General features: G+C 39.6%; 1 protein-coding gene across 1 annotated transcript; it reads left to right on the plus strand.

The window, feature by feature from the left end:
- Positions 1 to 3,024: 3,024 nt before the first annotated feature.
- Positions 3,025 to 14,803, plus strand: LOC130463640 (uncharacterized). The gene is made up of 6 exons (XM_056832830.1): positions 3,025 to 3,218; positions 3,309 to 3,360; positions 3,452 to 3,598; positions 3,689 to 3,800; positions 3,880 to 4,023; positions 14,706 to 14,803. Exons 1-6 carry the CDS (start codon positions 3,025 to 3,027, stop codon positions 14,801 to 14,803), a joined length of 747 nt encoding a protein of 248 aa, XP_056688808.1.
- Positions 14,804 to 15,019: the final 216 nt, after the last annotated feature.

The raw sequence follows: 15,019 nt of genomic DNA on the forward strand, positions 1-15,019 counted from the left end.
CGTTTTTGGTTATGCGAATTAATGTATTTCGATTCTTTTGAAATTCAAATTAATATTTCAAAAAAAAAAAAAAAAAAAAAAAAAAAAAAAAAAAAAAAAATTACTGCTGCTGCTGCTACAGTACCGTAAAAAAAAAAAATATATTTTAATTATTTATCGTTTAATAATTATTCTTTTAATCAATCCAATTCTTATAAATCATTCTTGTTTTATTCTTTTATGCTTCAATGTTTGATATACTATGATTATTTTGAGAGTTGGGTAGTATAGGAAAGGGCATATAGAATAGAATCATTGTGTCTGCATTATGTCAACATGATTGTAATTTCTCTACCTGCTAACTGTCGTGTCTTTCCTATGCTTTGCGATTGATATACATTCTTACTCATTGTGTATTGTGGGATCATACGGTAAGTGAGAGTACTAATTACTAACATAGAAACTATGTTTAATTGTTATAGATCTCTAATCATGTCTGGCATGGAAGGAAATAGAATAGGGAGCAACTCTAACCCTATTATTCTAAGCGATGATGAAAATGAAATGGATTACGAGTCTGACATTAACAGTTACACCAGCCATGAACTTGTTCTGCGTCGAGTTTTAAGAGCAGGAGAACCTGATAGTGATGATGAAGCCCTTCGTGAATTTGATCGTGCTAGAGGGCAAACTAGGGTCGATATTTATCAAGCTGTTTTGAGACCTGAAAGCGATTCGGAGCCTGAGTTTGAGCATGAATTTGGGTTTGAGTTCGAACAAGAATTTGAGTTTGAGTTCGAGCATGAATTGGAGGTTGAACCTGAGTTTGAGTTTGAGCCTGAACATGAACCTGAACCTGAACCTGAGCCTGAGCCAGAGGAAGCTAATCATCAACTTCAAGGTCTACGAAGATCCTCTAGGCCAAGAAAAGAAGCTTATTATTTTGATATGGATGACGATGATGAACTTAAATATGAGTTATTCACCCTAGAAGGTTATAGCGAATCAAAGGACAAGTCTGATGATGTTTCCCTTTAGCTTTGCTTACATATTTAGTTGTGTGTGAGAAAAATGTTGGACAATCCGCCCAACCATAGTTTATGTTTATATCGTAGAACCTTTTTACGTTATTTTGAGAACAGGTGTGTGTTAATATTTAGGATTGTTATTGACATTCTTCTGAGGAATAAAAGTTAGATTATTGACTATCTAAAGGATCAAAGTTTTACGGGCACGCAAGGGGAATGTTTTCTTCTTTTATTCTAACTTATTATTCGTGATGATTGAAGTTATTCCTCGTCTCTCAGTTGAATGTTTTGCATGATTGTTCATTTCGTGTGCATTTTGAATGTTAATGTGATATTGCATTGCTAGAGGATAATGTAAGTAAAGTTTTGAACCTGAATTAGAGCATATTAATTTCAGGTCGCGCTCTGGGATGGCCAATAATAGTGACCTAGCTGCTGCTATTCGCCTCTTGGCGGAAAAACTAACCCAGGAAAGAACTGAGCGTCCCGATTCTGCAGGGGACATGTTTGAAAGGCTTGCGAAAGTTAAGCCACCATACTTTAAGGGGCAGGCAGACCCCACCTTCCTTGAAAACTGGATCAGGGAATTTGAGAAACTATTTGGGGCGGTAAACTGTCCTGAGCATATGAAAGTAGGCCAAGCTGTCCTCTACCTGAAAGATGAGGCCGACCTTTGGTGGAGGGAAAATGGGACTAGACTAAGTGCTGCTGAGGGATTCAATTGGGATTCTTTTATTGTTGCTTTGAGGGGGAAGTTTTATCCTCCTTTTATGAGGAAGCAGAAAGCCCAGGAATTTATCAACCTTAGGATGGGGAATTTGACCATTGCTGAATACTACAGTAAGTTTATAGCTTTGTCGAGGTTTGCACCTGAGGTGGTAGCTACCACTAGTGGAAAAAACCCCTGTTGTAGCCCCCTTGTTGAGGGGGGCATACATAAGCGCGCCTCAATAGCTACTTAGTCAACGCGGGTCAAATATTTTACTATTCTATTGAGGCGGGCTTTTGTGGTGTTCGCTTCTACAGAAGCTGTTGAAGGGGGCTTTCCTTGCCCGCCTCAATAGAAAGAAGCTGTTGAAGGGGGCTTTTAATTGCCCGCCTCAATAGGGTCTTTCTGTTGAAGGGGGCTTTTAATTGCCCGCCTCAATAGGCTACATTAAATTTAAATCAATTACAACCACCGCCAAACAGATAAGCTAGATCTCTTCACATCTCGTCGTACTTCACATCTCTTCCAACGCATACCTATCCTCACCGCGCGACTCCACCACCACCATAACCACCACCACCACCTTCCTCACCGCGCGGCTCCACCACCACCATCTGAAGGAGAGTTTCCCCACCGTCGTCTTTCCTACCTTCGCGCGACTCCATCTGTTTCACACAATCGATTTGTGAAGCTAGGTTAGTTTTTATTTGCAATTATTTGGGTAATAATCCTCTTTTTTCTCGTGCATTTTCCACTTCATTTCATTTTTGTTTGATTTCCCTTGTTCATCGACCTAATTGCCCCTGTTTGTTGTTTGAATTCCTGCTCGACCTAACTCCATCTGTTTTTTGTTTGAATTCCTGCTTGAATTTCATTTTTGTTTGAATTTCTCGTGCTAGGTTAGTTTTCTTGGCGAACTAGGTGCGCTGTGCTCGGTGCCGGCTTTGCTGGCTTGTCCGTGGCGTGGCATTTGCTATTCGTACGCATCTCTCTCTTCTCAACTCTCAACCTTTCTCTTTCAATTATAATTATACCATGCATTTCAGTTTTTAAATTGGGTATTTCAATTATACTTGCATTTCAGTTTTCACAAATTAGGGTATTTCAATTATACTTGCATTTCAGTTTTCATAAACCAGGGTATTCAATTTTAAGATACGATAGTTTGTTTGTTTTGGCAGCACAGCCCCAAAGAATTGAAAGTAAAAGTTGACATTTTTGATGATGTTGGCATTGCTGGCGGCGCTTCTGGTGTTGCTGGAGGCCTCGTTCCCCTAAAGGTTACTGTTTTTTTTATGTGAATAATTCATGTTGTCCATATTTACTATTTTGGATGCTTTTCTCATTAAGTCATCATATATTATATCAGTGAAGCTTCTATGGAGGGGTGAAGAATGCTGGACTGAGTTTTTGAATCTTCTAAATGTTGCAGAAGCTGCTGCCACGGCAGCTTCTAGTCCTCACTTTCCACTCAACACTACTGATTTCATTGTTCGAAGAACGTTAGTCTTTTTTCTTGAATTTATCTCATAAAGCCAATGCTTATAATATAATTCTTAGTGAAATATCTCATGGTGTAAGCTTCACTTCAGGGGCATATTGAGACCAGCTGTTAGTGAAAAGATTTTGGATGTCATGCATCAAGTAATTTATCTTCACCTAATTTGCAGAATGTGGGATGTAAATAAGAATATGTCTCCAAAATGGATAAACTCGGGTTGATTGTTATAAGCAGAATGCTCAAAATTGTCTAGCAAGTTGTCCAATACAGGCCGTTGATGAAGTTGCTGCAAGAGAGCTTATACCAAATTTATCTACGCCTTTGAACAGAGCCTTCTTTATGCCTAAAGCTGTGAATGTTAATCCCCACCACTATCTTAAGGTGTGAGGATCATCTCACTAATTGTATTATCATATTATGTGCTGAGCATATGTATGTGGTATATGTATTTGATTGATTTTTTTATGCCAGGCACTTTTTCTTGCAAGTGAACATTTGGCCAAGAGGTTGTCATCAACAGGTTTCCCTGGCAAGGAAATAGCTTTGCACAAGAAAGTTGTCACTTCACTAAGTGAAGTGGGAGGTTATTTCTCATTCTGTCTTTAAACGAGCGATAGAGTGTGCCTTCCATTGAGCTGACTGGCTGCAGTTTGTTCATCTAGATGAATATGATGTTGTGATAGTTTGTCTTGGGGCTAGAGTTGACATGCTAGCTGACCTGTCTAGAATGCTTCCTTTAAGGACATGCAGAGGCATTGTTGCACACCTGCAGTTGAATGATCCCTTTGAAGGAAATAATGCCCTTGGTCCAAGTATGCATTCTATGTTAAGTCTAATAAATGCGGTTCAGTATTAATTAACAAGTTAATAATTCAGTGAGATCAAGTGAGCTGAATGCCTAGCTAGAGGCCGCTTCAGTTCAAGTGGAATTAATGATATTAATCCACAGCTTACTCTTGACTGAACCCGTAGGGTCACACAAATAGTACGTAAACGGATCAAGTATTTAATGGCATTAAATACTCCATCTATGAATATTCGGAACCGACGGATCTTGGTTTCAGTGGGAGCTAAGATCGTCACAGGCAAGAAATGAATACTCCGGAAACGATGATATTGCCGGAAACGGAAATATGGATCGTATCGGAAATATGAATATTATCCAAGTCGTAGATGTTGCCGGAAACGGAAACATGGTACGTATCGGAAAATATTATTGGAAATGGAAATATTACCAGAATCGGAAATATTACCGGAAACGGAAATATTGTCAGAATCGGAAATATTGCCGGAATCGGAAAATAATTCCGGAAACGGAAATATTAAATATTTGTTCGAAACGGAAATTAATTCCGGAATCGGAAATATTAAATATTGTTCGTATCGGAAATAGATTCCGGAAATGGAAATTTAATCGGAAGCGTATCGTACGAATTAGCATCGGACGAGGCTTGCCGGACGAAGGCCCAGCACGAAGCCGGGGCCATCGCCCAGCAAGCATGCGCGCCACAAGCCCAGCCAAGGCAGCGCCCAGGCCTACCGCAAGGCAGGCCCAGCGCGCGCCAAGGGCCACGGCTGCGTGGGCCGTGCTACGCGGGCTGCTGCTTGCACGCGCATGGGCAGCCCTTGTGGCTGCCGTGTGTGTGTGAGTTTGTGCTCATGCGTGATTACTGAATCTACAAGAGTCAGTGTATGATTAAATTTCTATTCCTAATTGGATAAATTAATTAAATAGAATTCATGTAGGATTCTAATTCCAATTAATTCGCATCCTACTAGGATTACGATTCCTTTTCCATAACTCTATAAATAAAGGCCTAGGGGTCATAATTTATACATAAGTTTCAAAGTATTCAAAAGTGAGTTTTTTGAGAGAAAATTAAAACACATCTTGCTCATAAAGTGCCGAAATTTTCTAGTACCTTAAGGGCGATTCTAGTTGGTCAATCTTAAGGCGGATCCGGACGTGCTGTGGACTATCTACGGAGGGACGACACTTGGAGTCCTAAAAGACTTGTTCTTGTTCGGTTCGGGCGCAGCTAGGGAGGGCACGCAACAAAGAGTATGCATCTAAATTATGCTATATGATTATGTGTAAATAATATGTTGTCCTGGGTTAATGGTTGTTTCCGCATGATCTATGTAGTGTCATATGTATCATAACCTAACAGTGGTATCAGAGCCCCTTATTATTTTCATAATCTAAATTGCATGAACATGGTTAAATATTACAAATTTGCAAGAATTAAAGGGGGTGATTAATTTTCGTAATTGTTAATTAATTGCAAATTGCGTTTATTTAATTATATGTACGCAGTTTTTCGGCAGTTTCTTCATTACTCATCCGAATTGAGTGATTTTTGTGTCAATTCCGCATGTAAAAGGCATTCTAAAATTTTGACAAAAGTAGTATTTTTCTGCCGAACCCAGAATTCTCAAATTCGAAGCCTAACTATGACTTTTCGAAGGTTTTAGTTTTTCGAATGCAAAATTTCGTAAATTTAAGATGTTAAATTAAATATTTGCGATTCCTGTTGATAAATCTTGAATTTTTGATTGACCTACTGCATATGTTTAACAAGTTTGAATGCCTAGTCTTGTTAATTATGCAATCTAATTTGTAATTATGATTAATTTGTTGAAAATTAGAATAATTTAGAATTAATTTGATTTTCATAATTAATTGTAATTTAATTAGAAACCTATGATTAAAAACCACCATAAAAATTGTAAATTTACGATAAATTTTAAATTTTTATGACCTAGACTTGAATCCATATCAATCGGAAATCAATTGGATAATAAATTTTCGATTTTTTCGCCCTAAAATTATGAAATTAATAATATTTATTAATTTGTCATTAATTTTAAATATAAATTTTAAAATTTTATGCGATTCGTTCAAATAACTTGCACGCACGAAGCAATGGACGCTTCGTGTTACCCTTAAGGGGTGTTGTATAATGCGGGCATGCGACGACGAGCAAGGGAGCTCGTCGCCCGTGCGGCACGAATGCAATGAGCAAGGGCGTAGTGCACGAGCACAAGGCAGCAGCCCTGCCTTGTGTCGTGTGCCACGAGCAATGAACGAATGGGCATGGGCGAAGGGCGAGCCAAGGCAGTCGCGTGTGGGCAGCAAGCGAGCTGCGCCACAACGCGCGCTGCCTCGCACAAGTGCGCGCAGCCTCGCGCGCAGCGAGCGCAAGCTCGCGTGCCACGAGCGCTGCGCCCAGCACTGCTCGCGCGCGCAGCGCGCGATGTCGCTCGCCCAGCGAGCGATGTCGCGCCCTAGCGAGCGATGGCTCGCGCGCGCAGCGCGCGATGTCGCTCGCCCAGCGAGCGATGTCGCGCCCCAGCGAGCGATGGCTCGCGCGCACAGCGAGCGAGCCAGCGCGCCCAGCGAGCGATCTCGCGCGCGCGCACTGCGAGCGATAGCTCGCGTGCGATGGGGCGCTGTGCGGAGGCTTGCGATAGGACAGCAGCAGCTATGCGACGAGCGCATGGGCTGCGCGCACATGGACAGCAATGGCTGTGTGCGTACGGCCCATGGGCGCGCAACGCGTAGGGTGTTTGCGTTACGATTAGATCGTTTTGAATGTTTAATTTGAAAATTTCAGTTCACGTAATTTTAATTAATTTTAAAATTAATAATTTGAATTAATTTCTTGGATTTTAATTTTGAATATTATAATTATAATAAATGGAATTTATTCTAATTATTTTACTAAAATTAAAATCATGAATTAATTTAAATGCGACTGAAATTAAATTAAATTTTGGATTCAATTATAAATTTATATGAGCTTTAAATTTTAATTAAATTTGTATGTTTCCGGTTAGACTAGAAATACAATTTTATGTTTAAAATTAGTAAAGCATATGAATTTATTGGTTTGAGTGGGAGCGCTTTTTAGTCATAAACTCTTGATTAGGTCTACAAATCCTTAAGGTTAAAAACAACTCGATTAGAATTAATAAGGACTGAATAATTGGTAGATTATTGGTGCCCTTGATTAATTGCTGCAAATGTTTACGTGATGCATAATGTGTTTTACTAACCAGCTATGTGGGCCATTCATGATAATGAATGGGTGAATGGTATATATTGTATATGTACTGTTTTGCAGGTTATGAAGTGACTAGTATGGCCCAAATAGGATAGAAAATATGGTCTGCGTACCATTAATTTGAATGTAATTGGTCTAAAGTACCAAAGTTATTTTTCAATTCAAATATGGTCTGCGAACCATCAAATAGTTGTAATTAGTTATAGCTTATCCTATTTGAAGAAAATGGTGCCTCCCACGGAGATTTTCAAGACGGACTTTGAAGTCAAAGCTTCAAGATGAAGTCGGGCCATACTAGATCACAAATATCTTATGCATGTTTTAAGTTATTTATTGTTTTAAATATGTCTTAAAATGCATGAGATCATAAGCTTGATTATGTTGCATGATTAAAGATTTTAGTTCACTTAAAATCTAACCAACATAGTAAGAGCCTTAAGTTCCAAACTTAAAAATTGAGTTAAAAGGTGCCATGCCAAAATATACACTTGCTTGGATATCCTTTACATCAATCTAGTAATAGTTTTCGCTCAGCGAGGTGTTACTTATTGGTCCTAAAGGGGCAAGGTACACAAATAATTGTGAGTACATGTTAGTTTTGGTGAAACTCAACGATATAAGTAAGGAGTCCTTTTATGTCGTGGCAAATTCGATAGGTTTACCTAATAAGTTCTTAGACGTACCTATCAACCAAGAATAGTTTCTAGACTATTAGCAAAAGGCTTTTGCTTACCTAAGATGTTCTAGGATTAAGTCGACAAACTGTGCTTAGTTCTTCAATGATTTTAGGATCTTGGAATCATTTTATTCACACCTGTCGGAACACATAACTTGAATAAAATGCTTAATAAACATTGAATTATGCATGTATGCTAGAATTTAAGTTTATTAAAAGAAACTGTGAATGGTTATTTATTTGTTTATTCTTTTCAATTGTAGTTTTTAATATGGCAAACAACAATCAAAACATCATCATGGGTTCTGAGCTTATGGTCAAGCTGAACCTGACAAATTTTCTTGAATGGGAAGCTAAGCTAGTTGAAATAGTCAAACTCAATGGACTTGAGTATGTACTATCACATCCCATGCCAAGCTACTATGCCAGAGACATGACCCCTGAGAGATTTTACGCCTGGGATGCGGATCTCAAAAAGGTTATGAGTCTCATGCTGAACAATATCCCTGATGATTGGGCTAGAAGGTTTGTAGCCTATGAACCTTTTACGCTCATCAAGAATCTGAGGGATATCTGTCGTGGAAGTACGGAGGACAGGGACCTGAACGTCCATGAGTTGATTGAATCAATGTCTGGTCTAAAGGTTAGTTCTCCCAACAGGTGTTATAGGATGGAGGTCCAAGAAACACATGTTCAGCTCCTTCGCACTAAACAGAGGGTAGGCGTCCCACTGAGGTTCCATGTGGATCTTATGTGTTCATATTTTGATCGCCTAAGTCTACTAGGAACACCAATAAGCGAAAGGATGGCAGTCTCTGTCTTGCTCAATTCACTACACAGTGGGTTTGGTCGCTTCAAGCAACAATACCTAAGTGAACCAAGAGAAGAAACAGTTGCAGAATTTATTCACCTTGTCAGAAAGGCTGAAATAGTACTGGACTGTGAAGCCAAAGATTTACTCAAGGCTAGAAAGAGACCATTCAAGAAAGGTGGAAAGTCCAAGGGCAATGCTAAATCAAAGCAGGACAAGTCCACATCAAGCTGTCTTTATTGTGATGGAATAGGCCATTACAAAAGAGAATGTCCAAAGCTAAAGGAAGATCAGAAGAACGGAACAGTCGTTCCATCTTCAGGTATTTTCGTTATAGACTGTATACTTGCTAATTCAACTTCTTGGGTATTAGATACAGGATGTGGCTCACACTTATGTTCCAATCCACAGGGACTAAGAAGAAGTAGAAAGTTAAGCAAGGGAGAAGTCGACCTACGAGTGGGAAATGGAGCACGGATTGCTGCATTAGCCGTAGGAACTTACTATTTGTCGTTGCCCTCCGGGCTAGTTTTGGAACTGGAAGAATGTTTCCATGTTCCAAGTCTTACTAAAAACATCATTTCAGTTTCTTGCTTAGATGCTAAGGGATTTTCCTTTATAATAAAAGACAATAGTTGTTCGTTTTATTTTAAAGAGATGTTTTATGGATCTGCTAGATTAGTCAATGGACTTTATTTATTAGATCACGACAAACAAGTATATAACATAAATACCAAAAAGGCCAAAAAGGATGATTCAGATCTCACCTATCTGTGGCATTGTCGATTAGGCCATATAAACTTGAAACGCTTAGAAAGACTTCAAAGAGAAGGAATTCTAGAACCATTTGACTTAGAGGATTATGGTAAATGCGAATCATGTTTACTTGGCAAAATGACAAAGCAACCTTTCTCTAAAGTCGGAGAAAGAGCAAATGAACTATTGGGTTTAATCCATACAGATGTATGTGGACCAATGAGTACAAATGCTAGAGGTGGTTTCAGCTACTTTATCACTTTCACTGATGACTTCAGTAGGTATGGTTATGTCTACCTAATGAAGCATAAGTCTGAATCCTTTGACAAATTCAAGGAATTTCAGAGTGAAGTAGAGAATCAATTAGGCAAGAAGATTAAGGCACTGCGGTCTGATAGAGGCGGTGAATATCTGAGCTATGAATTTGATGACCATCTGAAAGAATGTGGAATTCTATCAGAATTGACTCCTCCTGGAACACCACAATGGAACGGTGTGTCAGAACGGAGGAACAGAACCTTGCTAGACATGGTCAGGTCAATGATGGGTCAGGCCGAACTTCCATTAGAATTTTGGGGACATGCACTAAATACAGCTGCACTCACTATAAATAGAGCTCCGTCTAAAGCTGTCGAAAAGACTCCATACGAATTATGGTTTGGAAAGCCTCCAAATGTGTCTTTTCTTAAGATTTGGGGATGTGAAGTATACGTCAAACAATTAATTTCAGACAAACTTCATCCAAAATCTGACAAATGTATCCTTGTGGGCTATCCAAAGGAAACAAAGGGGTATTACTTCTACAATACATCTGAGAACAAAGTGTTTGTTGCTCGAGATGGTGTCTTTTTGGAGAAGGATCACATTTCCAAAATGACAAGTGGGAGAAAAGTAGACCTCGAAGAAATTCGAGTCGAACAACAAACTCTAGAGAATGCTCAAGATGACATTCAGGATGAAACTCAGAGATCTTTAGAAGAATCTGGTGAGAATCATGGTCAATCTAGAAATGTTACCCCGCGTAGATCGCAAAGATATAGATCTCAACCGGAAAGGTACTTAGGTATTTTGACGAACGAGAGCTATGACGTTCTATTACTTGAAAGTGATGAACCTGCGACTTACAAGCAAGCTATGACGAGCCCTAGCTCCAAGCAATGGCAAGAAGCCATGCAATCTGAATTAGACTCCATGTCTGAAAACCAAGTATGGGATTTGGTCGATTTGCCAGATGGCTACCAAGCCATTGGAAGCAAATGGGTTTTCAAACTGAAAAAGGACAAGGATGGGAAACTTGAAGTTTTCAAAGCTAGATTGGTTGCAAAAGGTTACAGGCAAGTCCACGGTGTGGATTACGATGAAACCTTTTCACCAGTTGCAATGCTAAAGTCTATTCGAATAATGTTAGCAATCGCTGCATATTACGATTACGAAATATGGCAGATGGATGTCAAAACTGCTTTCTTAAACGGCGTTTTAACAGAAACTGTGTTTATGACACAGCCTGAAGGTTTTGAGGATCCAAAGAATGCTAAAAAGGTATGCAAGCTAAAGAAGTCAATCTACGGATTGAAGCAGGCATCCAGGAGCTGGAATATACGTTTTGATGAAGCAGTCAGTGACTTTGGTTTCATCAAGAACGCGGACGAATCTTGTGTATACAAGAAGGTCAGTGGGAGCAAAATTGCTTTCCTAGTATTATATGTCGACGACATATTGCTTATCGGAAATGACATTCCTATGTTGAACTCTGTCAAGATTTGGCTTGGGAAATGTTTTTCGATGAAGGATCTAGGAGAAGCACAGTACATATTGGGCATCAAGATTTACAGAGATAGATCTAAAAAGATGATTGGACTTAGTCAAAGCACTTATATCAATAAGGTGCTTGATAGGTTCAAGATGGCGGACTCCAAGCGAGGCTACCTACCCATGTCTCATGGAATGACTCTAAGCAAGACTCAGTGCCCAAAAACACTTGATGAGCGTAGACGAATGAATGGGATTCCATATGCATCATTGATTGGTTCAATAATGTATGCTATGATATGTACACGCCCGGATGTTGCGTACGCACTCAGTGCTACGAGCAGATACCAGTCAGACCCAGGAGAGGCGCATTGGACTGCTGCCAAGAACATTCTGAAGTACCTGAAAAGGCACAAAGATGACTTCCTGGTCTATGGTGGAGATGATGAATTAATTGTTAAAGGCTATACGGACGCAAGTTTCCAAACCGACAAAGATGATTTCAGATCACAGTCTGGGTTTGTCTTCTGCCTCAACGGAGGAGCAGTAAGCTGGAAAAGTGCTAAGCAAAGCACCATTGCGGATTCTACAACTGAAGCGGAGTACATTGCTGCACATGAAGCAGCAAAGGAAGCTATATGGCTAAGGAAGTTCATAGGAGAACTTGGTGTAGTCCCCTCCATTAAAGGACCAATAGCCCTGTATTGTGATAATAACGGAGCTATTGCACAGGCAAAAGAGCCTAGACACCACCAGAGAGTCAAGCATGTACTTCGTAGATTTCACCTTCTACGAGAGTTCGTTGAAAGAAAAGAAGTCGAGATAAGCAAAATTGGAACTGATGACAACATATCAGATCCATTAACTAAACCTCTGCCGCAAGCGAAGCACAACTCGCACACTGCAGCTATGGGAATCAAGCATATTGGAGAATGGCTTTGATGTCTCTGTTTAATGTTTTAAAGTTTTAGAGTTTAAATCTTTGTAAAACATTATTGGTTAATCATTCACAATAAATGAAAGAAATTCATTTTTCCATTTAATTTGTGGTTTATTAAATGATGAGTCCCTTCAATTTGACGATATATTCAAGATAGACTGTCAGGACCAGTCCTGTGACTAAGAAATGTCTATCAAGTGAACTTGAATGTCAAAGGTTGAAAATGGTCCCTAATTGGAGTTTTCTATAAAATTGGACGCATAGAAAACGTTAGACGATTAGAGTGCAAGATGACTAGTAGTTCTGTTTCTTGAACTATGTGGACATGGCAATGTCATAATCATTTGCATAGATACTTACTTTGGGAAGACTAGTATCGGACAAGACCTATGAAACTTTACTGTAAGAGATGAAAGTCTGTCATAAGTAAATTTCATTAAATTATTAGACACTAAATCCTCAATACCTGAGTGATTTGAGATTACTTGTTTGAGAACTGGTTGCTTTGACGTTGACCAACCGTCGCACCGTAAAAGGAGGCTATAAAGGCAACGCTCAGGTAATCACCTATCAAACGAAGTCTAATCTCAAGATCGCAAGATTGGGATTGTCCTCCCATAAATCGGGATGAGATGCTTAAAAGTTGTACAAGGCCACTCGGAGAGCTAGAAACTGTGAAATGCATGGCCGTGCTCGGATGAATCATAGGCTATGATTATCTGTTTATTTGATCAGTTGAACTCTGAAACCGAGGAACACCTCTGGACATAATAAGGATGACAACTCTTACCTTATGTTCAAGAGCAAGCATCGAGCGACAAAGGAATTAGGAAATGCACACTTGTCCCTAAGGACAAGTGGGAGACTGAAGGAAATAATGCCCTTGGTCCAAGTATGCATTCTATGTTAAGTCTAATAAATGCGGTTCAGTATTAATTAACAAGTTAATAATTCAGTGAGATCAAGTGAGCTGAATGCCTAGCTAGAGGCCGCTTCAGTTCAAGTGGAATTAATGATATTAATCCACAGCTTACTCTTGACTGAACCCGTAGGGTCACACAAATAGTACGTAAACGGATCAAGTATTTAATGGCATTAAATACTCCATCTATGAATATTCGGAACCGACGGATCTTGGTTTCAGTGGGAGCTAAGATCGTCACAGGCAAGAAATGAATACTCCGGAAACGATGATATTGCCGGAAACGGAAATATGGATCGTATCGGAAATATGAATATTATCCAAGTCGTAGATGTTGCCGGAAACGGAAACATGGTACGTATCGGAAAATATTATTGGAAATGGAAATATTACCAGAATCGGAAATATTACCGGAAACGGAAATATTGTCAGAATCGGAAATATTGCCGGAATCGGAAAATAATTCCGGAAACGGAAATATTAAATATTTGTTCGAAACGGAAATTAATTCCGGAATCGGAAATATTAAATATTGTTCGTATCGGAAATAGATTCCGGAAATGGAAATTTAATCGGAAGCGTATCGTACGAATTAGCATCGGACGAGGCTTGCCGGACGAAGGCCCAGCACGAAGCCGGGGCCATCGCCCAGCAAGCATGCGCGCCACAAGCCCAGCCAAGGCAGCGCCCAGGCCTACCGCAAGGCAGGCCCAGCGCGCGCCAAGGGCCACGGCTGCGTGGGCCGTGCTACGCGGGCTGCTGCTCGCACGCGCATGGGCAGCCCTTGTGGCTGCCGTGTGTGTGTGAGTTTGTGCTCATGCGTGATTACTGAATCTACAAGAGTCAGTGTATGATTAAATTTCTATTCCTAATTGGATAAATTAATTAAATAGAATTCATGTAGGATTCTAATTCCAATTAATTCGCATCCTACTAGGATTACGATTCCTTTTCCATAACTCTATAAATAAAGGCCTAGGGGTCATAATTTATACATAAGTTTCAAAGTATTCAAAAGTGAGTTTTTTGAGAGAAAATTAAAACACATCTTGCTCATAAAGTGCCGAAATTTTCTAGTACCTTAAGGGCGATTCTAGTTGGTCAATCTTAAGGCGGATCCGGACGTGCTGTGGACTATCTACGGAGGGACGACACTTGGAGTCCTAAAAGACTTGTTCTTGTTCGGTTCGGGCGCAGCTAGGGAGGGCACGCAACAAAGAGTATGCATCTAAATTATGCTATATGATTATGTGTAAATAATATGTTGTCCTGGGTTAATGGTTGTTTCCGCATGATCTATGTAGTGTCATATGTATCATAACCTAACACCCTTGTGGTAAGAATTTAACAAGTTTTAGTTTCAAGCACCATTTAACATTATTATACTGGTTGCTGTGATATGAATGAACGAGGGAAATAATAACTTATGACTTGTGAAGATATGACTGTTAGTGCGGCTGGAGGCCATGATCTATGCAATAGTTACCCTTGATCAAAAGAAGGATAAAAGGCGTTTTCAAAAGAGCTTTTTTTTCTGGTGAAGTTTCTGGATTCTGGAATGTTATAGCAGTTAGTAGCTATAGTAAAAGTAGAGATACTGTCATTAAAATCTCTAAACACTCTTACCTTGATATTAACCAGGCTGATACTGTTAACATCTATTGAAAGGTTGGGATCAGAGGCTATACTGACTACGATTTTGCCGAGAGTGATTTTGTGATGCTCTTTTCTAGGCTTTACTGTTAGCTTATATTGCTAATATGCATGTATGCTCTTGCATTGAGGTGCATTGAGAGCATTTACTTTTTTGGGAGAGGTAAGTTCAGAAATACGGAGTATTACAATAGGTTGGGGAAAGTTCAAATAATTTATACCTGGATT

The sequence above is a fragment of the Spinacia oleracea genome, chromosome 6 (genome assembly GCF_020520425.1).
Source record: "Spinacia oleracea cultivar Varoflay chromosome 6, BTI_SOV_V1, whole genome shotgun sequence".
Taxonomy (NCBI): Eukaryota; Viridiplantae; Streptophyta; class Magnoliopsida; order Caryophyllales; family Amaranthaceae; genus Spinacia; species Spinacia oleracea.